This window comes from Haliotis rufescens, unplaced genomic scaffold (genome assembly GCF_023055435.1).
Source record: "Haliotis rufescens isolate VD_foot unplaced genomic scaffold, xgHalRufe1.0.p SCAF_7, whole genome shotgun sequence".
NCBI classification, from domain to species: domain Eukaryota; kingdom Metazoa; phylum Mollusca; class Gastropoda; order Lepetellida; family Haliotidae; genus Haliotis; species Haliotis rufescens.
Window position 1 is genome coordinate 7,244,490 of NW_025964361.1, and position 27,968 is coordinate 7,272,457.

Here is a 27,968-nt window from a genome sequence, read left to right on the forward strand (position 1 = left end):
TGCCTCTGCCATTTGCTTGTAGATGGGTCTTGATAGACTAGCCGCTAGAGAAGGTGACATCTATGTTCGCAAGACCCTCAAGAACGCCGACACCAGGCCCAAACCAGCTCCATCGCCCATCAGAATCACCATACCCTACCAAGGCCCTGTCACTCATCTGATTTCCCGCTTCATCAAGAATAAATCAGTTACGTGGAGAACAGGTCGTCATTCAAGCCAGCATCTTCAACTACCTGCCCAGTGACGTGGGCGTGAGTGTCATTTTAAATCAGTAACTGTGAAGACATTTTCGACTTCAAACGACATGTGACTAAATTATTCACACCTGAGTGCACGTGCCTTACCGATCGGGGTAAGGATATTGGCACAACTATTTTCAGTACCTCACCCTGAGCATTATAATTTCTGCTTAGTTGACCGAATCATGCCAGTTGTTGTTTGTTTTCATTATTTGCGAATCGGTCCATAGCAACATGACGTCTTATCAACGCACTGTCGCAATGAATTAAATATAACGTCATCCATTGTTCCTGAAGACGTTCCAACAATAGTGTGACTGAGGGAGTGTCTTCATTTTCATCTTCAGTTTTCTCCGAAGTCAACTCGGAAATATGGATTATCTGCTTCTAAAGTTGAAAATTCATCAACAAGACTTAAATTAATTCACTTGGCACCGATAATCTGTTCTCCCACAATTACTTGAAATGTCAGTAGTTGTAAAAATATGTTCAGTAGGTTGTGGTATCGTTGCCAACATCATCGGACTATGTCAATGTGCACGTGGCTGTTAACAGTACCGATAAAACCACCAAGGAATCAAAGGACCAGACACAATATATCACAGTAGGTGTTGTGTATGCAACAGGCGTATTTCCTTTCAATCTATAACAAATGTAACCAGTAAGGTGTTAGACAGTTCTGTAAACGGGCTTTTGAATCAAATACCGGCCCAAATAAACGCTGAGTGGAGGCCATTCTTGGCATCAATATGTGTTGTAAGCACATTGTTTATTGATGAAAACAGCCCTGAACAGTATTCCAGTTATATCATGTCATGTCATATTAATGTGGGAGCAAAGACCGAAGTGATGCATGTCGCAGACGTTTCCCACTTTAGTGAAACCCACGAGCACGGAGTATGGTGCGGACAAAACTAAAAACATAATCAGGGTGAACCGGTATTCGAACCCACGATCAGAGAACTCTGGACAGCGAATTGTGGCGCATCAGACGACTGGATTAAGAGCTTATAACTCAAAGTCAATTAAGATAGGTTGTTAATGATATTACCAACGTTGTCACTGTATATTAAAGAGATCTTGCAAATGTTAAAAAACATGACCATTCATCTTTTCTCTTATCAATGGGATCAAAGTGGTAAATGACCTGCATCAATTCGGGCTTTCCTTACACATCACCCTGAACCATTGGGAGATAACTAAACGCGACGACAAATGAAAGTCTTTCACTGATCATTCTAATGGATGTCTTTTTCAAGTTTATCAACACATCCACAACACAGTAATCTAATTCACACTCCAAAGGATGCACACCTTGATTCAAAAGGGGTTGCCAGTATTTCAAGTACTTTTATCTATTGATGTCGTTATCAGTGTTTACATTATGAACACATTTCACAAAATATTCCATTAGAGATTCTACATTCCGTTGGTATAAACACACTTAAGTATGGACGTGAAGAAATCGTTATAATGTATAATCAGCTATCTTGATCTCTCATCAAAAGAATAAGTCGAACTGGATGTTTGCAGGCATTAAATAAAAAACCCTCATATAAATAAGTCGAATTTCATTATTTCAGCCATCTGGATGTCTCAAATGAGAATGTCGAATGTGATGTTTGCAGCTATAAAATGAATAATTCATCAAATCAATACGTCTAATTGAATGTTTGCAGCAATCTTGCTGACTCGTCAAATGAATAAGTCGAATGTGATGTTTGCAGCAATCTTGCTGACTCGTCAAATGAATAAGTCGAATGTGATGTTTGCAGCAATATTGCTGACTCGTCAAATGAATAAGTCGAATGTGATGTTTGCAGCAATATTGCTGACTCGCCAAATGGATAGGTCGAATGTGATGTTTGCAGCAATATTGCTGACTCGTCAAATGAATCAGTCGAATGTGGTGTGAACTTCATGTGTATTGGCCAAATCCACTTACAATCAGTCACAACAAAATTCTCAGCTTAGCTGTGTATGTTACACATCAGATGTCCTGTGACACTGGGTAGGTGTGAAGGTGGGTGGCCACCTCCAAGAAAGACATCCCTGTCTGTGAATCACCAGCACGCCATAAAGATAAGACACCCACAAGAACTGTAGATAAGTCCTTGGTATATATAGTGTGACATATCAGTTGGTAAGCAGACACACCGTCTCTGCTGAAGTGGGTGCACACAAACAAAAGGTAAGATAATAAGAAAACATAAAGAAGGAAAAGCTGTTCAATTGGCTACTTCTAATCACATGTTACAGAAAGTTTCAATGTTTACAGACACCAGACAAGTGCCATGTACATGTTGTACTTCACACCTGTGTGAGCACTTTGTGAGTCTGATAACATGGATTCCCATGTTGCTGGTTATCTAAACCTTTGTAAGTTGTCTGTGTTTATAAGCCATACCTGTAAGGGTCTATTAGCATAGTGTATGACATTGGACGTTAACTAACAGAGAAAATGTCACCTTTGGGATAATAATTAAATGTTTCTATTGATTGAAGAATGAACACTACGTTTTGAATAAGTTGCTGGTTATCGTTTACCATTACTATCCAAAAGTCTGTATTTTAATGTACCTGAACGTCTTCAAAAGGTGACCAAATAAGCCTGTCTTATCATATGAACACTGAAATTGGGGCATTGTGTAATAATTTACGAGAACTGATGGTGGATTAATACTAGCAAAAATACAACTTGTATCTCATAGTGTACTTACACGCCTCCTTGCATATTGGCCATGTTGACATTACATTATTGCTAGGTAGGTAGCTGTGATTTTACTTTCTGTTTTAGGATGCTGTGGTTACTTTTCTTTGTCGGCGTTGGAATCACCACTGCAGATGACAGGTAGTGGGGGCTATCATGTTGTCATTTTTGGTGTGGTTTAAATGTAAAAACACGTGTGTGCACAGTGTGTAAATCGGATTTAGGCAAAGTGTGCACACAAGCATTTGCTTTTACATCTCCATTACCGCAAACTAAATTTAAATCAATACTTAAATAACTTTATGTAAGCTTTATGACATATGATTAATACGTTACGTTCTTGTAGCTCTGGCGGTTCCTATCTCATAACGTCCTCCAAGTATCTGCAACGTGGGATGCCCTTCAACGTCAGCGTCGACATCCTCAACACCACCAACAACGTCCATGTACAAGTGGAACTGCAACGCATATGGAACAACTACACCAACTCTTTTAGGATCCCCGTAATGATGGCTAAAGGGGACTTTACTAAAGGTAAAAGATCATTCTGAGCTAATCATAATTGATTTTTTGTGTAGCACTCCAAGCGTACTTTCAGCTCACCTGAGATCATGTCATGACCTGCTTGTCCGCAAGCGTTGTCAGTCATCAGTCATCTATCACCCCTCTCCCCAGAAAGCCACTGCACTCATGAAGCTGAAGCTGCACACGCTTTTTCCAACCAATGATAAAACCGAAATTTGATCAAGAGGTTGTGATCCGATTTTCAACATGGACGCCATGGCAGCCATATTGAAAAACATGTTTGTTACCTTTGCTCAGCCATTTCTATTCAAAATGAAATGAAATTTGGTATGTAAATCCAGGGGCAAAAGAAAGTGTTTAGGAAATTGAAAATTGAAAGAACTGGTGTTATATTTGATTGTGTCAATATAACCATCACTCAATCCTGCAACAGTATGTAAAAAGTAATTCTGTGGTTGGCTACTTTTGTGCAAAAAGAAGTTGGTGACCGGTAACATATTTGCAATGTAAATTTGTGCCGAAAAATCAAATGTATTGGTTTTCAAAAATGTCATGTCAAAGATACCCATCAGCAGTTGTATATTATGTATATTAAGTTTTTGTTTTCAAATTATTTTAAACAAATAAAGGTATGTATTATTTGAGTGCTGACGTCAGTGCAGTTCATGTTTGGATATAATATCACTAATTTAAGATAATTTCAATTGAAAATGAAACATATGATAAAGCCAGAGATGAAGTTTATATAGTTTGTAGTTGGACTCAAGATCTGTTCCGTTTTACACTGTCTTAAAGTATCAATACCTTGATTTCACCTTTGCACTTTTACCATGCTTCTAAATATTCTAGACTGCAAATATTTCTCCTAAAACTAACTGACTGAGGGAGCTAAACATTAGCAATTGCTTCTTCTTATTATGATAGCTAGGTTTGTCGAAATCATTATGATGTCATTGTTAGTTTTTATCTTTAAAATTTAATAATTCACATGTTACAAACAGGTGTATTCTCAAGAAGCATTAGGTTTACAATGCTGAACTTCTTTGTGGAAGGCATAAAACGTCAGTATACACACAGACAAACAAAGTGAAAACATAATTTGTCCCCCCCCCCCGTGGAGAATCGGTGGAAATTGTGCTACTAATCAACATAAATATTTGTCTCCATAATAGGTGTTATAAAACACCATTCCCGACATGGGTACAATGTGTGAAGCCCATTTCTGGTGTCCCCCGCCGTGATATTGCTGGAATTTTGCTAAAAGCGGCGTACAACCATACTCACTCACTCACTCACTCACTCACTGTTATAAAACAATATGAAAATGATGCTGATTAAGAATCGTTGATACGTCGTAGTAACTTCATATTATCAATCAGTTGTTTAAACTGTTGACTTAATAAGAACAGGAACTGTAAATAAAAGATCTACAAATTTATTTCAGAATGGAAAATAAATATAAGGCCTTAACTATGACGATGTGTTGAAAAAATAGAATAATAATGTCTCAGCACTTTTACCACCATTGCATTTCAGGAACTACTGGAACGATATCCCTGAATGTAAGTATTTTTGAATCTTTCAGTGTTTATTAGGTAGATCAGTGGTCTCGGGCATAGATAAGTACCACTGCATTATTGTTCATGAAACACTACACTATTCTATCAGTCGAACCTGTTCTATATATAATTACTATGACTTCTGGGTATATTCTTGAAAATCAGTGGGGTTTCCACTCCAATGACACACATGATAAAAACAGAGACAGAGACAGACACACACACAGACACACACAATCACCCACACTTATATAATGCATTTCATAGTACATTTGGTACACATACTGGTAATAACAACTGTTTTTTAAAGTCACAACCCTCATGTCACTTTAAAAACACAAAGACAAATGGTAATAATCTTTAACATAAGCATAAGGGGGGCATATTATACCATCGACATTTTCTGTATAATCAGTGACAGCGATTGAAGCGAAATAATATGAATTTCTGAAGCTTCATATTCGCGTGCAGATAATTCTGTATATTTTGTCTTCAGGTGCCTAGGGACATCACTGATGGAAGTTATGTTCTCCATGTCCGGGGAAGCGGGGCTCTCCAGTTTGAACGAGAAATATCAATCACACTCCGTTCCAAGTATATTTCTGTTATGGTACAAACTGACAAGGCAATGTACAAGCCTGGACAGATGGGTGAGCTGAAAATAGATGTAACCTTTATGTGATGATGAAGTTATTTGTTTCTTTGTTTATTTCAAGTTACACTTAAATAATTTTACTCCAGCATGGAACTGAAGAAGCCTTCCTTTTTCTTTGACTTGATGTTTAATATACATTATCTCAGTTGTTTGTACTGGGCAGTCATGTATGTGGCAATCTACATTTCCAAAACATCAGTAAGAATGTTTTGGTACATGTAGTTAAATCAGTGATAAATTGCCTATGCTTCAGTGCATTTCCGAGCGTTTGGTGTGTACCCCAGTTTGCAAGTGTACACAGGGACTTTCGACATATCCCTTGTGGTAAGTTTGTCATTCAAAACCATAACTGACACGTCCTATATAAGCGTTCAATACAATTAAAAATCAATGTAACCATAAACTATAACACGTTATTGTTTTTGAACATTCGGGAATATCTTATTCAAAATATACCATTATGTAAGTGAATTGAAAGTGCTTATTGAGAAAGTCCCTTTTTTCATTTTCATATGAACATTTACAGTACCAGTTCTATGTAGAGCCTTGATATTCGCTGCAGGATCCTAACAATAACATCCTGAAGGAGTGGACGGCTCTCCATGACGCTTCTGGGGTTGTGGCTGGGGAGTTCCAGTTGGCAGATCAGACTGTTCTGGGAGACTGGGCTCTACGAGTCTCACCAGCGGTTGGTTAAGTCTTTCATATATAGATCAACATTATTTTGTTATTTAGATATTATTCCTATATGTCTTCTGATAAACAAAGTGTTCTAGAAATGCGACATCTATGTTGAACAATTTAATAACCCTGCTGTGATATGAACCCTTGCATAAATGATCTTGCTCCTTATAATTTGTGAATGGTTAATCCTTTCAAATTTGAAACGTTCTTAGAAAGTTCGTCCCTCCAACCGAAGAATATACTGTCCCCCTAATGTGGTAAAATTAAGTTTGTCCACAACATCCCCACCTTGGTTATTTTGCTGTACTGGAAAAATAGACTCACGTGTTGTGAGCAAATGCACAGCTTACAGAAACTCGAATCGCGTTACCAAACGCCTATCAACGCACCCTAAGTTTTTGACGTCTATGAAACACTCCCCTAGAAAAAAAACCTTTTTTGTCATACGTTTAATTCCAAAGTGGCCCCAAACTAGGATACCAGAATGTGGATGATATAAGAAAATCGTTTGGCACCTGTCGTTTGACTGACACCATCAACATATCCAGAACTGATTGTCTGAGGATTTGTAAATTAACTCCAATTGTCTCTCAAACACACTCTGAAAAAGCCTCTAAGTGTCACATATTAAATTCTAAAGGAATCCAAGGTTGTCCCTTACCTATTCCAGAGGGTGACTGATATGGAAATGTGTTGGCACACGGAAGAAGAAAATCTCTCATAACTGACACACCAACTTCTTCAGTATCGACAATGCAATACCGTGCTGAAAATTATGACAGTGTACATCTTCTTTGAGTTCCTTTTCATTTATTCTACATACCAGTTTATCTCTCGAAAATGACATATATATTTAAATTTGCTTTTTTTATTCAGGAGCAAGTAAGCGTAACCTCTAAAGCCTTTACAGTTGCCGAATACCGTAAGTATGAATGTAGTGTTCACTTCTAGCGTAACGTTTCGAAATAATGATTGATTGTGGGACAGTTCATAGTAGCAATACAAAGAACTTATGATCTACAGAGCTAAGCAAAGGTCAAATGATGTTTCCCTAAACTCCACTTCAGACAGAACTTGTATGTCAGATAAGATAAAGATATCTATGTGTGTGTATCAAAACTATTTTTTATGTTTAAGCGTGTAGTTTCAAAAAAAAAATCCTACAAGTTGCAGTGTGGTCATTGTGCATTCTATCACGCTGTAGTATACCGATCCATCGCTAGACAATTTGATTTACGCACTGGAAAAACATCCTACTGATCATGATTGACATCCTAACTGATACGACTGATGATAAAGTTTAATAAAACCATTTTCTTGTTTTAGAACTGCCACGTTTTGAAGTAAAAATTGATCTGCCTTCCTTCGCCCTCACATCCGATACAAAGTTATCTGGAACAGTGAAAGCAAAGTAAGTTTACTATTCAGATCGCCATTTGGATAACTCTTTTTCAAACTACAACACAGTATAGTTTTAGTAGTGCTCCATGTATGCTGAGTTATTCATTTGGGCAGTTTAATCTGATGCGACTGACATAAACATACCCACTCCATTTCTACATTGAAACACTATCATGTATGTATTTCTACACTAGGTACACCTTCGGCAAGCCAGTGAAGGGTATGGTGGAGTTACACACGCACATGAACGTCGCTAACGACTACTGTGGAAAACCTGCCAAATATGTTGAACTTGCATTTCCCGTAGGTAGACAAACTATAGGATTACCCAAATCCTCGTTGTAATAAATAAGTTTATATTGGGAATGTTTAAATGAACTCACTGCTTCGCTTCTGAAGTGAGTGATTCATTTTGCGATTTGTCTGTAATGAATAGTACGTATGGCATATCCAATTCAAAGTCAAAGTAAGTAAATGTAAAAGATAAATAATGAAAATATTCTACTTATTTTTAAACGAAATGCTCAAAATACCCGCACAACTGATTAATGTAGTATTAAGAGACAGCACATCTAAATTGTGCACAAAACTTTTCGGCAAAAAATAAAACGTTTTCTCGACAAGATACAAACATGTATGATATATTGTGTTTGTTCGATATGGACAGATTGACGGGGAAGCCAAATTTGACATTCCTATCGCTGACATCAAGCGTCTCCAGCGCAATCTGATTGAACAAACTGTCGTCGTTGTCGCCATCGTGAAGGAGGAGTTGACGGGCGTGAAATTGAACGGGTCGAGCTCCGTCAAGTACCACCAATACCCCCACAAGATTGAAGTCCTCAACTCAAGCCCCAAAACATTCTCACCCAAACTTCCTTATACGGCCTATGTGAGTTGATATATGATGACATGTCTACAAAACAAACGATTTTGACTTGTAAGCGTTTTGATAGTTCTACACGTAACTCGTGCTATATACAATTTACTGGATTTAACGCTACAGGTCAAGGTCTCCCAACAAGACGGCCGCCCTGTGACCGACCTCAGCAGCCCTGTGGGGGTGTACACCTGTGTCACATACCGTATTGTCCAAGATGATCAGTCCGAGTTCTCCTGCTCATCCTTCAATGGCAACTACGGCCTGCCTACCAAAAACTACACCATCCCTGCCTCTGGCATCATCCCTGTGGACATGCGTATCCCCGAGAACACCACCAGTATTGACGTCAAGGTTGGATTTGAAACGATTAATACTCTTAAATAATTACATTCTTCATAAAAGTAATAGTCCGAACTTCGAAACTTGTCAAATTGAGATAGATGTATAAGACGTGTAGACAATTGCATGTGTGTATATTATGTTTTAAAATATCACCATAACTAATTGCACATACAAGCGTGTCCACAGGTCTAAGTTCATAACAAGAAGGGAGGCAATGAAGAAATGTTATTTAATGTTCTTGAAGAAGACCCAAGTACAATAACATAGGCTTCAAAAGTTTAATTTAGTGGGTGTTGATAACCATTTTAACACCTACATGGTAAAACTAGATTGTTTTGTCGTGAGGAAGAATGGCCGGTAGCTGATCTGACCGTTCATTGTTTATTGAAGGACTTTTTTCATTGCCCTCAGATCCAAACCAGTTCACAACACTTTTCATTCCAGGTTCACTATATGGAGATATCCGACACTCTCAGAGTACAGCGGAAGGACTCCCTCAGTGACAACTTCATGCAACTCAAACTCACCAGCAAGGCACTCAGGGTAGGCAAGATTGCACTATTAGCATGCGTGGATTTGTCATGTAACATATATACAAGGATGATTATCACTGAGGCTTTGACGATTTCTTGAAGTTGTTGTTCTGTTTCCTCGAAAACATGTGATTCGTAAACATATGTACTGTTGCTAAATTTGTTTCAGGCGGGTCAGACGGCTACGTTTAGCATCGAGTTGACAGAGGATGTACCCTTCATAACGTACGAGGTAATCTGCTTGTACAGCACGATGCAACTTACAGAGCATGCACCATGTGCCATGTATACCAATGACATGAATTTATCCACAAACATTCACATAAACGTGAACAGTTATAATTGAGTGAGTGAGTGAGTGGGTTTAATGCCGCTTTAACAGTATTCCAGTTATATCACGGCGTGACAGCTTAATATGGGAGGAAAGCCCGAAGTGCAGCAGGTCTCAGCGTTTACCACTTCGGTGAAACCCACGGGTATGGTGCTGACAAACCTACAAACATGGGATTCGAACCCACAATCATAGGTTTCTGACTTGTCCAAGGGAAAGTTATAAGAAAATAATATATATCACATTAAGCTTGAACCACCTTTTACGCCCATTAGGGCAAAAAAACCCATGACACTCAAATGCAGATACAATTTTCTTTGTAGGTGTTATCCCGGGGTACTGTTGACATCACTGATCAAGTTACTGTTGGCGGACAGAATCCTGTCCACTTCAATGTCCCCATCTCTGCCATAATGGCCCCAACAGCTCACATCATCGCCTACTACGTCAAGGCATCAGGGGAGGTTGTTGCTGACAGTCTTAGTTTCAGTGTTGATGATGTCTTTGACAACAAGGTAAAATGTAGTTGATATATTAATTAGATTTTCAATATGAAGCCTGAGTTAGCACACATTTTCCACATCTTAACATCAATTGATACGCTATTTCAGGTGTCCATTGCCTTCAGCAGGAACGACTCTAAGCCACATGACAACATTGATGTGTTGGTCAGCGCTGATCCCATGTCATCTGTCAATCTCCTTGCTGTTGACCAAAGTGTTCTTCTTCTCAAGTCCGGCAATGACATCACCACAGATAAGGTCAGAGCATATTTCTTTTCGCACCTCACAGGACAACACTGTATGTCAGACAAAGTGAATCCAGCAATACTATCAGGTCAGCGGGTGAGAGGAAAGCGTCTCACATATCTGTCACGTTAAATATCACCGGGAGAGGTAAAATGAGTGGTCAGTGCCTTATTCATTAACATATTTGTCATATAAAAATCACATAAATGTTCATGGATGAATGCCTATCAGATTGAATGACTACCCTATACAAACCAGTAACACATTCAAATGCCATCATATACGACTAACACTGCTCATTAGATGCAATATGAACGTATGTATATTTTAAATTTAAATTTTAAATTAAGAATTCGTATAGCTCTTTTTCCATGATTGACCATGATTGATCTAGTCAAAGTCTCTCTTGAAGTTTTGCGTGTCTGTTAAAAGTCAGATTTTCTGCTTCTAGGATTTCTTGTGGCAGATTGATCCATAGCAACGGACAAACATGTTGAAATTATCTATCGCCATATATGTCTGTTTTGGAATAATTTAGAAAAAACAACTTCTGACCGATGTCAGCTCAATGTGCTGATAAACGTTGTAAACGTTGACATAACGGCTGTCCGATCATGAGACCTTCGGGACGCAACTTTTTTCATATGGGATGAAATTTACCAAGACCAGTGTGTTCCACTTGTATCCTTATGGATCAGCGCAAACATAGAAGGAGAAAGATGCATTAACTCTTCCTGTGGAAGACAGTTTTACTTTTAAGAAATTAATAATTTCTCACTTTTTAATTGGCCATGAAATGCTTCCTGTGTCACGTACAGGTTCTGGATGAACTGAAGACATACAGCTCTGGACAAACCGATGGAGAATTCTCACCGGAAGTATATGCCATTTCTAGTAGCGCTACACGCTCAGCTGACGTCTTCTCGGTAGGTGATCTTGTTTACTAACTGAAATTATTTCTCCATATGTATGCTTTAAATTGTCTCTCGCAACTTGTCTTATCACATTTATGTCCTTATATATGTAATGTTATCAATGCGTTGCATGTTTGTCAGTTTATTTGCTGACTTTATTCATGTTTAATCTGTGACGGAACCTGGAGTATCACCTTTTCAACACATTGTTTAATTATAAAATAAGCCTCTACTTCTTAAACCTGCATTAGAAAGCTTTTATGCAAATGATAAAATCTGTGTTATAATGACATTCTCAGTGAACCTTTAGAGATTTGATGGAATAATATTATTAAGAGGGGTCAGTCTGAATATATATTTTTTAATTCTTGAGTAGCAGTGAAATTATCATAAGCCAGATTATGAGAGCCGTGAAAAGATTGAATAATAGAACTTATTTGAAACTTTGATTCATCTAATTATAAGAATTATTATAACCGTATGATATAACAGTAGCACTCATAAAAAAGGTGCTAAATAAATATTTGTCTTGCCTCAGGACGCAGGACTTAACGTAATCACTGATGCCAAATACTACCATTACTACCATAAGGACATCAACTTTTGTAAGTATGTTTCATCATTAATGCATGCACACTCAATCCCTCATAATTTGGAAGAATCAAACACGATGAACAAAAACGCTTGTTCAATTGTTACAGGAGCAACAAAAATTAAATAAAAGTTGACCCAAGCGCTCAGATTTTACAGAACAGCGATGTTTGGTAGGCAACTATTTAGAAATATGTGCACGATTGGAATGAGTTTATAGTGATGGCATGTCAGCTTAACATGGACCAACTCAAATTGGTGTAAGTCGTAGACATTATCCCCAAGATGAAACCCATAAGCATCTACATGGTACTGACGAGTCGGTGATCAGAATCAGAGCGAATAAATAATAAGCAAGTCGAGTATGCATCAACATATTAAAGTTCCTTGTATATTAGTTTCCGTTTTAGTCACTTTAGTCACCCATGCTGTGACGTATATTTGAGGCAACATTGTTCCTCGATATTTTGTTTGTCTTATGTCTGAGTCTGTCAAACCAGTGATTGCTTGATCTCCAAAGTAGGTTTTATCATTGTCTGTTTTACGTTTACAGTCCCAACTACTTCACCAGGATATGCATTTGGTAAGTCTGATATATTTGGATCTTATTAAATTTAATGTTGAAATCCCTACCATATGTATTTCATTGTGGTTTTTATCTTAACATTGTGTACGTCCAAAATAGTACGAATACATCTTTACACATATATGATATATTTTTTTATATTAAATCTCAGGAGAATAGCATTAGTTACAAGAGAATGACGCTTTCTTACAAATTTAAAAGAAGAAGAAGAAGCCCTTGTCATCAGGGGCATGAAGGGACAAGAAGTAGCCTCGAAATGTTGCTACAATTAATGAAGAAGTTTTCAACGTCTTTCCGCTTTTCACACCACTATCACACATGATAAACTTCAAATTTCATTCCTGATCCTGATGGTTATGATAATAAACAAGATGATCATAGATATGGTTACATATCTATCTGTAGATGTTCAGGACAATTTGTCAGAAAAGAAAGCAAATGTCATCTGAAGTTTATTGAGAAAGGAATATGTAAAATGCTGGACTTCCTCATTGAAAACAACAATGTCAAATTTGGAGGTAAATGTTGAGACAAGATGTAGGTTGTTGGTGCTTATCTGTTTCTTTATGAATCTGAATTTCTGCTTGGATTGGCTAAGGCAAAACAAGATAAGTTGACAAAGAAGTTTAAGTTTTGCTTTAAGTATCTCGATTGGCGACAGTGTCAAAGAGGCACGCAATCGTGGAGTCACACAGGATTCTGCTTTAGCCTCGATGGTAACATCAGTAACGTCTGCAAACTGGCATACTACAGTATTAGAAATATTGGCCTTATCAGGAAACAAATCAATCCACGCGTGGCTGCAGCTCTCGTTCAGGCTTTCGTTATACTAGATTATTGCAATGCTCTCCTGTATGGGTTGCCAAAATACCAGATCGTAAAATTCAACGTGTTCAAAACGTAACTTCCAGAGTGATAACACGTGTGTACGAACATCTTCCTCTTGAACTGATGGACTACACTGGTTCCAGATCGCAAAACGCACCGAATTCAAATATTTGTGTTAGTATACAAAGCACTTCATGACATCGATCCACCTTAAATCAGCGAATTGATACAACGATATCAACCAGTAAAATCATTCAGGTCTGGTCAACAGTCAGCTCTGTCTATGCCTCAAACCAGAAATATGTCACCTGGTGACCGATGCTTTGCAAAGGCCGGTCCAACGCTTTTGAACAATACACCGTCAACATCAAAAGTGCCAAAGTTATGAACAAATTCAAGGGGCTGTTAAAATCCTTCAAATCCACCTGCAACTCTCTGTTTGACCTCCTCCCGACTCATGATAAAAGCGCCTTTGAGTAGATCCAGTCTTGAAACTGGTTCTGTCCAAATTTGGTGTTTACATTTCACAACTTTGAGGTTAAATTGAGCATGCTCTTTCTACGAAGATTTCAAAGAGCGTCATGCGACTCGTGCTCAAACGTTGCTTGATCAAGGTTACAACATTCAAGGCTTCAGTAAAGCTTTCAAATAGTTTTATTCATGTGGAGGACATTTCCAAAACATGACACATCAGTGACAATTCCCTATTTTGTCTTGTACCATATGTGCCCATGTATTTCGGATGAACACTTTAGACTTGCCTGTGGATGTTTTTGTTACGGGTGCCACCGTTGGGGCATGCTACGCTCACCTTTTTGCGAACAGCTGGTGTCATCACTGTTTGATAGTCATTTATTAACACATGCTCATTGTAGTCGAAATCCTAAAATCGACTCTGTTTTGAACCTAAATTCTAATGCTTATTGAAAGGATATTGTCGATTGGATTTAAGTTCATCCAATTGCTAAATGCCTATTAAAGGCTTAAAACACAGACACATTATAGAATATTGAAATCTGTCTATTTCCAGGAGGGATGCCACATGCCATCATAGCAGGATCGGTATCAGGTCAGAAGGTCAAAGAGGTGGAGAGGGTCAGACAGGAATTCCCTGAGACCTGGCTATGGATCAATAAGACTGTTGGGTAAGAAATTGTAATGATTTTTATATCCATACATGGAACTGTTATACACTCCCGTCATCAAACCAATACGTGATCAATCGAAAAGAAAGATACGGTTCCATAAAATAGGATCAGGTAAATTCAATCTACTGGTTATTCCCTACCTTGTACATTTGTCCATATTATCCACTGAATCTTTTTTTCAAACAATAGAATCTTTGTTCACCACGTGTTTGTACTTTAGTGTCAACATTTCACTTTTTAGATTCATTTGAGATGCCCTTTCAAAGAAGATTTAAAAGAGCGTCATACGACTCATGCTCAAAAGGTGTTTGTTCAGGGTTATAGCATTCACGGTCTTGCTTTCAAACCGATTTACGGTAGAGGTCATTTCCAAATGCGACGCATCTGTGACCAAAATGATGTCAATTCTCCATTTTGACATGTACTCTATGTTCCCTTGTGTTTTAGGGTGAACATTGGACTTTTGCATGTGTTCAAAACGGGTGCGTCTTTTCATCTACAAATCAGCTTGTTGTCTGTTTGTCCAGATCTGATGGTAAAGCCAACATCAGTACTACCGTGCCTGACACTATCACCTCCTGGATCGCCAGCGCCTTTGCTGTCAACTCTGCCACAGGACTTGGTGTAGCCCCAACAACCACAAAGGTTCAATGATGAATTTATACTGGGCCTCGCCTCAGAACCAAATTACGTGCTCGTGCAGAAATTGTTGAGTCAGTATGACAAAATATTTCATGAATTCCCCGTGCCAATACACTTGTTTTTCACACATCATGAAACAGAATGCATGTTTTCTCTAGTTCAGCATTTATGTGTGTCATTTCATTCTTCAGGTGCATATCATGTTGAAAAATGTTGTTAAATGAAATTTTGATCCCGGAAATATTTCGGACTTTTCACTCTGTATGAATATTTTCCTTGATGTGTATCTTGTCTTCTCAATCCCAAATTTGAAAAGCAACGTGCCAAATATCCTAGCATAAAAAGGCCTCATTAACTCATTTCATATCTAAAAACACACAATGTTTATGGTCTAAGTCTAACTTTAACGTTTCATTTCTTCAGCTGCGTGTCTTCAGTCCCTTCTTCGTGAGCCTTTCCATGCCTGCCTCCGTTTTGCGTGGAGAACAGGTCGTTATTCAAGCCAGTATCTTCAACTACCTGCCCAGTGACGTGGACGTGAGTCTCACTTTAAATCATATACAATGAAGACATTTCCAACTACAAACGACATGTGACTAACTTATTCACACATGAGCGCACCTGCATTATTTTAGCGATCGGTACAAGAATACTGTTAACATCCTGTCCAGTGACGTGTACGTGAGTTTTTTTTATTATTGTTTGTGAGGCGGCCCAAAACAAGGTGACGTATTATCAACGCAGTGCAGAAATTACATATGGCGCCACACATTGTTTCTGAGGACGTCCCAACAATATTTTGACTGAGCTGATGTCTTTTATCTTCATTTCAACGACAAAACATGCAACTCGGAATAACAGATAATCGGCCCCTCGTGTTGAAAGTTTATCAACAATTAATTCACTTGGCACCGATAATCGGTTATGTCTTGTAGATTTTTGCTCTCTAACAATTACCTGAAAATACAGTAATAGTAATATTGCTCAACCACCATGAATATGTTAAATAGGTTGTGGTGTCGTTGCCAACATCATCGGACTATGTCAACGTGGCTGTTGACAGTACCGGTAAAACCACCAAGGAATCAAAGGACCAGACAGAGTATGTCACAGTAGGTGTTGTGCAACAGTCGTATTTACTTTCAATCTTTAACAGATGGTACCATTTAAGGTGTTACACTCTTTTGTACACGGGATTTAGAATCAAATATCGGTCTACATATACGCCGAGTGGAGGCCAGTCCTGGCATGAATCCATGTTGTAAGCACATTGCGTACTGGTGGAATCAGCTTACCAGACGCACGAATGAGATGTGTGAAATGTTAATTACATGATAAATGGTCCGACTGCCACAAAGTAGTACCCGGAGCTAAGAAAGTCCGGATAAGACAGATTTGACGTGATGATAAATGCAGGTTGTTCTTAGACCGTACATTTGGTCCGGCATTGACTTTGTACCGGGTTCCAGATTCCACTGAAGCTGGTATTGTAATGTTCGCATGTTAAATGTACTGCTTAACACACATACACTCTCCAAATACCCCTCGTTCCAACCAGGTGAAATCCAACGAGCCCCAGACTGTGTACTTCCCCATCATTCCATCATCTCTGGGAGCTATCGACATCGAGGTGTCAGCACGAACAACACTAGCTGCTGATGCTGTCAGGAGACAACTCAATGTCCAGGTAAAACCAGTTTGGTTGTATTGGGGATATATACTAGTACACACACACACACACACACACACACACACACTCTCTCTCTCTCTCTCTCTCTCTCTCTCTCTCTCTCTCTCTCTCTCTCTCTGTATGGATATGAATGTTTCAATCATTCCTATTGCTGAACAACATCAATCGGGACATGCACAATTTAAGAAATGCGGATAACTTTTACAAATCACTGTGAAATCTTTGGCCTAAGCCTTTTTGCTTTAGTTATGAAATGTACATAAACACGTAACAAATACCTTGTACGAAAAAAACGTCTACGGTTATAAACTTGTTCATCTATTTCATCATGTTTGAAGTTTAAATTTTGCAAGTGTAAGAAAGAAAACACCAAGTCTGATATTCTTCATACCACCTAGACGTCAAATATAAAATCTGAACATTCCAAGTGAAATCGGCCGTTATTCTGTCTCATCCTTTCATGATTGTAATTCGTTCCATAATAATTGCTTGGAATCCGGAATCCTCTTGAGTTCCTGATGTAGCCATCTCTTGTGACTAGTAATTAGGTGCTGACCGCCTCCGTGGTTTTGTGGTGGATTGTCTGCCCGGAGTAAGGAATGTCGAGGGTCCGAATTTAGATGGTACTTGTTTATACCCTGCCTGGAAAAAAATGTACTTGTTGTTACACTGTGTACCCTTGGGTTGAAAGTTGTTTCAATAAAAAATTGTATATTGATATATTCATTGTTCAATGTGGAAAGTTTACAGTTTAAAATAATTTCTAATCCCAGGCAGAAGGCATCCCCAAAGAATACAACACACCTGTCTTCATTGATCTGACATCAGGTGGTGCTGACTTCAACCAAAAGGTGGCACTGTCACTACCATCAGAGACTGTGACTGGATCAGAGAAAGTCAGGGTCAAAGTGACAGGTATTCTACTTTAGTGACAGTTGTATTGACTTAATCTGATATGTTTTATTGGAAGTGGGCGGATTGAAAACCTAAGCGATTTTATAATAAACTACAGTGACGTAACAGTTTAAGTAACATTCAATATGACATTACCATTGCTTGTGTTTCAGGTGACCTGATCGGTACCAGTCTCGACAACCTGGAGAACCTTCTGGCTCTACCAACCGGATGTGGTGAACAGAACATGATGACCTTTGCCCCGGATGTATATGTTGCTGATTACCTTTACACAACCAAACAAATGACACCCGCACTGGAGTCGAAGATCATGAGCTATCTGGAGCTAGGTAAGAATATAAATTTATGAATGAATGATTGTTAAATACTCCGGTACCCAAAGATGCATTTGTGATCTTTCTGTCTCCTCTCAAAGTTCCATTTCTCAAAACATTTATTACCTTCAGGCTACCAGAGAGAGCTGTCCTATCAGAGAAACGATTGGTCCTTCAGTCCCTTCGGAAACAGAGATGAGGCAGGACACATGTGGTGAGTTTTAAGAGTCTCCCTCTGACAGAAGCTGCTTAATAAGTAGTAGGACATTCATCTGAAAAGTCACACAAAACTTAATCTTACACATTGCTTGCTTCATTTTTTCAAAGGCTGACGGCATTTGTAGCACGCAGCTTCCATCAAGCCAGGCCATACATTTTTGTGGGCAATCAGACTTTGGGAAGGTCTCTGGGCTGGATGGCACAGAGGCAGAATTTGGATGGATCCTTCAATGAGCCAGGGCTTGTGTTTGACAGACAGATGCAGGTACTGACATCACATTATTAGATACTGATAGCTCCATATTAATATATACACTAACATGCATCCGCTGGTCTATGTCTCGTTTGTGAAGAACGCGCTTCTTCTGTTTCCTCAGAGCTCCAAAGCCTCTCTGACATCCATGGTGCTACTGGCCTTCTTGGAGAATCAGGACATGGGCGGATATGGCGTAAGTGCAGGTTTATCAATATAGAGACTTGAAATACGAAAACGGACATATTTCATAGCATGGGTGGGTGTCAGTAAACATTTCCGTTTCCTATTCTGTGTTATACCTGAAACACGACTTCATGAAGCAACCAAGAGAAACATCGATATATAAGGCCCCGACAAATGAATTATTTGTTTGGATTTATTTGTTAGGTTAGGTTTGTTAGCTTTCGTAAATTTTTGTTCGATTATTTAAATGGGACTGTCTTAGTGAGAACATGATTCATTATTCCTCCTAGTTGATGTATGTCACTGGCTGAATGTAATAACATGTGAAATGCGATTAGATATTTAAAGTTTATTTGTTTGCTTTTTCGGAAATGTAATTTTGTAGAAAAGTAATATTTTAATCATTTAATCAAATATCCCCATGATTCCGAATATGATTAAATTCGGTATGAAATGATCCTGTCTTGTTCTCGTGTTTCTGCAGGGGAACAATTGACCTGCCTTTACATGTGTTTGTGACGGGTGCATTAGAAGGGGCAGGATATGCCCAACTTTTGGCGAACACTTGGTATCATGACTATTTAATAGAGATTCATAAACATATGCTCATCATATAGTCGGAATAGTAACATTGACTTCTTTCTTATTAATAGGGAACTTTTATTTATTGAAACAGTGACATTAAAAAGGATCAAAATAGTTTTATGACTTTCCCTACCCAGATCGGACAGTACACGTTAGGAAATGCCACCATGAATGCCACGAATTACCTGGAGTCAGTGGCTCCCTCCATCACGGACCCCTTCACTCTCGCCATTGTCAGCTACGCCTTGTCAGAGGCAGGGAGTTCGGTAGCAGATGTCACATTTAATAAACTCAATGCAGCAGCAGTGGTTCAAGGTAAATATCGTAATTGTGTTAACTTGTAACGACAGCAATTAAACAACAGTTACATTTGACTTCATATTATACTGAATAATAATAGTGGAGTACAAAGTGTGAACACTTGCGGTCCTAGCTACATTCTTGCATGCTTAAATACACCGAAACGTAATCATCAGGTACTCTGAAACACTGGACGGAACCAACAACAACCTCCTCATCTTACTACACGAACTGGATTCCTCCACATACACGCGCCCAGCCAATCGACATTCAGACAACAGCGTATGGCCTTCTCGCATCTTCTGCTCGTGGTGACCTCAAAGGGGGTCTTCCTATAACTAACTGGCTGACCTCACAGAGGAACCCGTATGGTGGTTTCTCTTCAACACAGGTAAGTGTGAAATCAGGACAGTCAAAGGATATATTTTCAGCACCATCACATAAAGCCACCATATTTCTCGTGAAGTTAAGTTAGGTTTTTGCAACAGGATTCAGAATGCACAGAGTCAGCCCAAGGCATTATATGAGGACCTGGATTAGTACAAGCTAATATAAATATGTATGCCTACAAAATTTCAGTTTTGTGCATCTCTTGTCAGTGTTCTTTAACGTAAAATATAGGTATTTCAAATTGTATGACGATTTTTAAAACAATGCTGATGCTCATGTATCACAGGACACCATGGTGGCACTGCACGCCCTCACTGACTATGCCCGTCGTGCACACACTTCCGGTTTCCATGTTGAGGTTGACATCAAGAGCGGAAGTGACAACCAGCACATGTCTGTGACTGACAACAACGCCCTCGTACTGCAATCAAGAGAAGTACGATTCGAAACCGGCTCATAGATATATAAAACCAATAAACTGCTGATATTAAAGTTCATTCTCCTGCAATAAAACGAATTGTCTTCCATAAATTGCGCAAACCACATGGAACAGAGGTAACATTATATTAATGGCTCATGTTTGTAATCGAAGGCTCTGTTTTAAAGTTTATCTTATGATTTGTCTCCAGTTGACGAGGTTCCCTAAGGAGGTGTCCATCACGGCAACTGGGAAAGGTGTCGCATATGCAGAGGTAAGTATCACACAATGGATATAACATACTGTTCTGACTATAACATGAGATAATAGCTGAATCTCATTCCTCATAAACTGAATACAGAATATATCAAATCAGATAGCAAACTACCTCTGACGATACGTTTACTTTCCTTTTCTAGGTTGATGTGTTCTTCAACGTTGAGGCTGAGATTGGCGACCCATCCTTTGACATAAACACGGTGCTGCTTGATGACACCATCAACAATTTTAGACTGATGACCTGCACCAAGTGAGAACACATTTAAAAATACTTTCAGTTATTTAAGTGATATTTGTTATTAATGATACCTCTTTTTGCCTTGGCAAAGCAATACTTTCAATGTCTTTGAAAGGGGTTTAGAAAGGGATGAGAAAGAAATCTGTTCGGCTGTTATGTGATTGAGCAAACATGACATCAGTTATATTATTTCCCTTCAAGATGGCTGAAGGATGGATCCAGTGGAATGACCGTGATGGAGATATCTATCCCATCAGGCTTTGATCCGGATATGACGTCAGTCGGGAACGTTGCTGGTCTGAAGAGATTGGAAAGACGTGGTAGAAATGTTGTTGTCTACTTTGATGAGGTGAGTTTATGACGGTTTTAACTATTTAATTAGTAGTTATATTATATTGTTTTACCCATAGATATACTTACATGTAGAATGAAATCTCAAAGTGGACTTGTAGGGTAAGTCATTTCATTAAATGACTGAAATGTGAGAGTATTTTTTTCATTACCCGACTGCTACCATCGGTCAAATAGCGTAATCCATATCTGTTCAAACAACACTTGTTCATTACTAATCCATTCACTTTGGCCAATTTTCTCATCCATTGTTACAAAAAGAATTTGTGGCTTCCACTCACTTAAAACCCCACATTTATATATCAGTTCAAAGACTCGCAGTAGCTATAATGTAGTGTTGTATCCATAGTTTTACATACGTGTAGAATGAAACCTAATCGCGTTTGCACATACATTTCATTTCCTCTTTCTAAGATCGGCACAACTTCCATCTGCTTTGACATCCTGTCCACCAGAACTGGCATGGTGACTAACAACCAGCCCAGCTACGTTACTGTCTACGATTACTATCAGCCGAGTGAGTATGAAAGTCATGCATTCAGTGTTGATAATGTTGCTCTCAGTAACTCAGTAAATTGTTTTGTTGCTACTTCTTGTACGTGAATTTACCAGAGGCAAGGCGGTAACACTAAAATGATCTTGCAGATTTTGATTCGGAAAAGTTTGTTGTATATGAAAGTATCTGATTTTGTTATTCTGTACATCCTTCTTTGCAGGTAACCAAGGTGCCACTTTCTACGAGACTCGCAGTCTCAAACAAGCCACAATTTGTGATGTGTGTGACAAATGCTGCACCTAGGTCCGTGAATGAGTTTTCGTTTCCATTAACTTATATTCTTTTACACATGATCCGTGAAGATTCCGGGGTAGAATAGGTCTTCAGCAACCCATGCTTGCCGTAAAAGGTGACTATGCTTGTCGTAAAAGGCGACTAAAGGGATCGGGTGGTCAGGCTCGCTGACTTGGTTGATGCATGTCATCGATCCCAATTGCGCGGATAGATGCTCATGATATTAATCACTGGATTGTCTGGTCCAGACTCAATTATTCACAGACCGCCGTCATAAAGCTGGAATATTGCTGAGTGCGGCGTAAAACAAGAAACCAACCAACCAACCATTCTTTTACACATTTGAATGTTCAGTAAGTGACTTCTCAAATTGCCATTTCATATATGAAATCTATGAATTTAAATTAAAGTGTTTCACATTCCTTTATTTGTTTGTTTTGCATGACTGCTATTGGGATCATTTTGTATCATGAGGTCAATTGCATACTCTTTTCAGATATGAAGACATACTGGACAATGGAAAAGACAGCCAATGCAATTGTTGCATAATATGTGAATAAATAATGCAAACGTCACTCATGTGTGTTATCTATTTCAAATGATAAAGAATAATTGAAGCCCTAAGGTACAGAAATCCCCACCTTGTTTTTGGACTTTGTGTTTGGTGTGGTTGGGTAAAGATTCAGACTGACAGTCTACAATGCGGTATGTTTGTATAACAGGGATGGCTTCAACGTTCCTATAATCAACTTTCCCTTTTTGTCGAGTGATATTCCAGGAGTTCCAGCCTTTGGTGTCTACATTTGATAACTTTTAAGGTACAGTCGAACTTGTCATTTTTCGAAGATTTCAAACAGCTTCATATGGGAGAAATGATGATGAAATTTCCAAATTGACCCATCAGTAACAGAAATGGAAAATTATCATCTGTCATTTGAGATATTACAAATTATATTCAAAGTCGTCCTAAACATTTGAAAATGCCCTCCACGTTAACCATAAATGGTTTTGTTATTGTGATCCGGGTTAAAAAAACTTAGAAAACAACTAACGTTTCATGTGAGTTGAAATAAAAATGTCTTTAGCCTAAATTGTTGCTGTCGTATTGTTGAGTATTGCGTCTGTTGGATTGCTTTCAAAGATAACAGTTTGGGTTATATATAATAATACAATGTTGAAACCTGCATCCATTGTTGATTAGTCCTGATCGTGATCATGTGATGTTGAGTGAGGCAGTTTGAATTGTTTTTCGCCACTTGTAGCAATGGCCGCTTTTAGGATGTGTGAACTCGAGCCGGGTGCTTCAGCGTGACGAGCGAGTACCTCCATGTGATGATGAATCATAAGACGGAGGTGTGTTACTCGGTATGTCTTTAATATCAGAGATATCCACTCTTCACGTTAAGTCCATATACGTCTATGAACGAACAGTAGTGTAAGTGAATGAATGTTGAGTAAGGCCAGGATAAAATATTCTTGTTACTTATGACTTTTATCAAAACTGACTGGGGAGAAGTTCACACCAGATTGAACCTATTCATTTGACAAGCTATGAAAATGGCTGAAAACATCAAATCTGACAAATTAATTTGACGAGTTTGGCGAGTATCAAGATTCTACTTATTCTTTTGGCAATTGGGCAAGATGGCTACAAACCTCACATTCGATTTTACATTGTATTATATCGGATTCCTTATGACCTTCAGATACATGTAGGTCCATTCTCAAAGTGCAAATCTCTTGGGACTATACACCCTTGCAGACATGGATAGATCGTGAGATCGTTAAGAGAGACTGAAGTACATGGAACCTTATCTGACCTAGAATCACCACAGGGATAACAATATGTTTTGTGATAGTGTCGTATCGTCCCTGGTTCCACTTAATCAGCCTGGTGTCATAGAAGTGAATTTTGCTTGCTTAATTCTTTATTGTGTTTATCAGAGTCATCTTCGTGAGGATACTTACTCATCATGACTACCCTTGGTCTTTACAAACTTGAACACCCCGTTGAACAGAACTTAAGTTCATGTCATGTCTGCTTGATGTAGGTGGAAAGCCCGAAGTGATGCAGATCTTTGACATTTACCACTTTGGCGAAACCCACGAGCACGGAAATGATAATGACAAACCTTGACATATGACCGGGACGAATCTCAGATTCGAACCCACGTTCATAGGTTTCTGGCACTTCTAAAGGACGAAACTCTATACAAATCCATGTCGCTTTCATATATACTGAGTCTTCAATTAGGTAGTAATACGTTTGTAAGCTTGTGATACGGGCTGATAACCCAAGTCAATTCCGACAGGCTATTGATGGTGTTACCAACGCAAATGCAGGGCTGCGTGTCACTGAATGTTAAAGAGATCCTGCAAGCACGATCATACACCTTTCATCATCAACAATGGGGCCATAGTGGGACAGGACCTACATCATTTCGGAATGTCCTGCCACATCACAATGAACCACCGTAAGATAGCTAAAAGCGGTGAGAAATGAAACTCATTCACTCTCATTAATGAAGGCTTTTTAAAGTTTATCAAATACACCCACAACCTAGTTATCTATTTCCAACTTCAAAGAATTCAAACCTTGATTCAATGAGAACTCTCCGTTTTTAAAGTGCTAGTTGATATCGGTCATTATCCGTGTTTACATCATGAACAAATTTCAAAAAAAATTCCATTAGAGAATCTACATTTCCTTTAAATTTAAACTCACTTAAAGTGGAAATATCATGAAAAATAGTAACAGAAATTTTGACATCATTGTGTAGGCAGTATTATGTACAATATGATGGCCGAGCAAAACGATGTGAAATTGGAAGCGATGTTGCGCTTAATACGTATTTAGAGGTCTGTATTTGTTACAGCCAAAATGAATCTTAAAAAGCGCTGACGAGTAGGGGTGTCTTAATAAGCACGGCCAGCTAGGCACGCAAGCTGTATATTATACATGTATTATACTGGTGTGGAGTCCATGTATGTCAAGTGTATAGCTAGTGGGGGCGTGTCAAGTAACCTTTTTTTAACAGGAATTATATAATTTTAACTTTGCAAAATATTTTCTTTTGATTTGAGGGCCTGGGCTCTCCCACCCCTTTCCCAATCCGTGCCCTTATAAAGATAAACATCGATTGATCTTTGTAGACAATTACCCTGAACCTTATTGTCTCACCTTCAGTCACACTCATCTCACAACTGCAATAGAGTCTTGCATAGTGAATGCCAGCAGTCAGTCAAGGTATCATAATTCACTCAGCCATGTGTACAGTGAAATGTGACAAGTTAGCAAGTGACACGGATTCACAGAGTCGATGACATGTCGATTCTTCTTTGTTGTTTTATTTTAAGACTGCAACATGATTTTGTGATTAAGAAAAAAATAAACATTTTATATTAGTATGCTTGACTTAATTCACCAAAATAGAATTTGTGTGTTCTTTCTAGTTACTTCTTAGAGTTTCCCTTGTGAAGCTATTTTGGTTACTTTCAGGATACCAGCGGGAATTGACCTTCCAGAGATATGTTGGTTCGGACAGTCCTTTCGGAAACCGCGATGAGGCAGGATACATGTGGTGAGTAATGGCAGTCCCTTCCAACAAAGGTTTATTCGGATACAAACTCCAGTTGCTCGTTATGCATTCCATTTGATTTATAGTCCTCCTGGCTATTTCTCAAATAGATTTGATTCTAACAAACAAGCTTGTTTTATGTTCATCAGGCTGACTGCATTCGTAGCTCGCAGTTTCCATCAGGCCAGACCCTACATCTTCGTGGGCAACCAGACTCTAGGGAGGGCACTCAGCTGGATGGCAGACAGGCAGAATGTGGATGGGTCCTTCAATGAGCCTGGCCTTGTGTTCGACAGACAGATGCAGGTACTTGCATTACTACCTCTTCACGCAAGTTGTTTCCACATTGAAATTGCAGGACAGAGACAGAATACAGTGCATATGAATGGTGTATGTCCTCAACAAATGTTTGCTTTGTTTTCTCAGAGCTCAGAGCCTCTCTAACAGCCATGGTCCCGATGGCCTTCCTGGAGAACCAGGACATGGGCGGATATGGAGTGAATCCAGTCTTGGCAATAATAATAAACTTGAATATACAAATGAGTTGACGGGTTTTATGTTAATATACATTAATTGTCCTGTTTGTCAGTGTTTGTTATACCCATTCAAAACAGAACATTTGCTGCCAATTTGATTGTAACCAACCTAACATGTTCATGATGGTATGTTACCAGTGAACCGATAATAAGACCATTCCTAGAAATTCATTGAAAGTAGAACAAGGTTCAAATAATGTTATAAACATATGTATGTGTTTCTCTATGAACAGATTAATCAGTACACGCTGGAAAACGCCACCGTGAATGCCACGAATTACCTGGAGTCAGTGGCTCCCTCTATCACGAACCCCTTCACTCTCGCCATTGTCAGCTACGCCTTGTCTGAGGTTGGGAGTTCGGTAGCAGATGTCACATTCAACAAACTCAACGCTCAGATGAGGTTCACGGTAAAATGTTTATGCATTGATGTACATAAGCCAATATAATGGTACGTGAATCTTCAGATCTATCAGCCTAATTGATATGCTGTATACATGATGGTAATACGTGTTTGGAATCCCCATGCAGGTACTCTGAAACACTGGACTGAACCCACTACCACCTCCTCTAGCTACTACACAAAATGGACTCCTTCACACACACGTGCCCTGCCAATCGACATCCAGACTACGGCTTATGCCCTTTTGGCGTCCTCTGCACGTGGTGATCTGAAGGGAGGTCTTCCAATCACGAACTGGCTGACTTCACAGAGGAACCCGTATGGTGGCTTCTCCACGACGCAGGTTAGTGTGTTGTCATATGTTAGTCCAATATTACACCATTGAGAAGTCAAAACAAGTTACTGGTTATGCACCTGAAGGTCTTCAGTGTGAACTGGCTTTATCATAATGTTGATAGCAACATTTTGTGTAAGCTAAGTGTGGGGAAAATTCCAATTTGACGCAGGACCTCGACTTTTAACAGTTTGGCAAAGCTATAGAAAACAGACATGGCGATGACATACCATAGATCATCGTGAGGGCGAAGCAGGGATTCGATCCCATGACCAGAGGTACATGGAAGGAAGGATCGATTACAATTACCCCATGGTTGTCAAATAGTTCATGGTCGTTAAAACGTAATGTTGAATGTCTAATGGAGTTGCTGATTTGTGTCCAAATGAGGTCTTTGGGTATAGTTTGAACTGGTCAGAATGAGGAAACGGGGATAGATGTGCGTAAGGGTTGTTTACAGATTTTAAATGTATTTTGGAATACAAGTCATAGCCATGGATGCCTCTTTTAATAAATACCAGAACATTATATTTCTTATGACTTATCCCCATTTATCCCCTATTTCCCCCCAAAAGTGAATCAATATGCTAAAATACACATAATTCATAAAATAACACATTCACTTCAAAATTGATTTGTTGTTGTTGCTACTTTACTTTTTAAATGACTGGCTATACTTTTGATGCGTTAATAGGGCTCATGTTATAGAAGTAATGGATGACTGATAATATGTCAACGACTATTGTGTTACATACATTTGCCTGTGACATATTGGATGAAACGAAAGAACAAGCTACATAAATCCAGTGGAATTCATGTATTCGCAAACTCCCATTCATTCTTTCTTCCTCACATCCTTTGTTGAAGCC

The 27,968-nt window shown here is 38.8% G+C and overlaps 2 protein-coding genes across 2 annotated transcripts; both read left to right on the forward strand.

Annotated features, from left to right (window-relative positions):
* Positions 1 to 2,352: 2,352 nt before the first annotated feature.
* On the forward strand, positions 2,353 to 22,823 carry LOC124144484 (CD109 antigen-like). The gene is made up of 38 exons (XM_046513898.2): positions 2,353 to 2,430; positions 3,037 to 3,090; positions 3,296 to 3,483; positions 5,011 to 5,036; positions 5,530 to 5,683; positions 5,942 to 6,012; positions 6,251 to 6,376; positions 7,249 to 7,294; positions 7,699 to 7,783; positions 7,968 to 8,076; positions 8,441 to 8,665; positions 8,780 to 9,007; positions 9,443 to 9,541; positions 9,701 to 9,763; positions 10,186 to 10,377; positions 10,474 to 10,623; positions 11,430 to 11,537; positions 12,064 to 12,130; positions 12,670 to 12,699; positions 14,561 to 14,675; positions 15,206 to 15,323; positions 15,744 to 15,857; positions 16,331 to 16,432; positions 16,879 to 17,007; positions 17,784 to 17,925; positions 18,078 to 18,254; positions 18,372 to 18,453; positions 18,567 to 18,723; positions 18,836 to 18,907; positions 19,620 to 19,797; positions 19,959 to 20,173; positions 20,459 to 20,608; positions 20,802 to 20,864; positions 21,010 to 21,119; positions 21,309 to 21,456; positions 21,873 to 21,975; positions 22,175 to 22,257; positions 22,745 to 22,823. Exons 2-37 carry the CDS (start codon positions 3,038 to 3,040, stop codon positions 22,255 to 22,257), a joined length of 4,278 nt encoding a protein of 1,425 aa, XP_046369854.2. The 5' UTR covers positions 2,353 to 2,430; position 3,037; the 3' UTR covers positions 22,745 to 22,823.
* A 2,735-nt stretch (positions 22,824 to 25,558) lies between these two features.
* Positions 25,559 to 27,171, forward strand: LOC125376172 (C3 and PZP-like alpha-2-macroglobulin domain-containing protein 8). Its single transcript, XM_048388039.1, has 4 exons — positions 25,559 to 25,829; positions 25,976 to 26,132; positions 26,596 to 26,772; positions 26,894 to 27,171. The coding sequence occupies exons 1-4, from the start codon at positions 25,825 to 25,827 to the stop codon at positions 26,900 to 26,902; spliced, it is 348 nt and encodes a 115-aa protein (XP_048243996.1). The 5' UTR covers positions 25,559 to 25,824; the 3' UTR covers positions 26,903 to 27,171.
* Positions 27,172 to 27,968: the final 797 nt, after the last annotated feature.

What these genes read in the sequence shown, in the direction of transcription:
- LOC124144484 (XM_046513898.2), top strand. Translation starts at nt 3,038, where the DNA reads ATGCTGTGGTTACTTTTCTTTGTCGGCGTTGGAATCACCACTGCAGAT. An exon ending in ATGACATCACCACAGATAAG is followed by an intron (nt 10,624 to 11,429) that starts GTCAGAGCATAT and finishes TGTCACGTACAG; the next exon opens with GTTCTGGATGAACTGAAGAC. An exon ending in AGGACATGGGCGGATATGGC is followed by an intron (nt 18,908 to 19,619) that starts GTAAGTGCAGGT and finishes TTCCCTACCCAG; the next exon opens with ATCGGACAGTACACGTTAGG.
- LOC125376172 (XM_048388039.1), top strand. An exon ending in TGTTCGACAGACAGATGCAG is followed by an intron (nt 26,133 to 26,595) that starts GTACTTGCATTA and finishes CTCTATGAACAG; the next exon opens with ATTAATCAGTACACGCTGGA.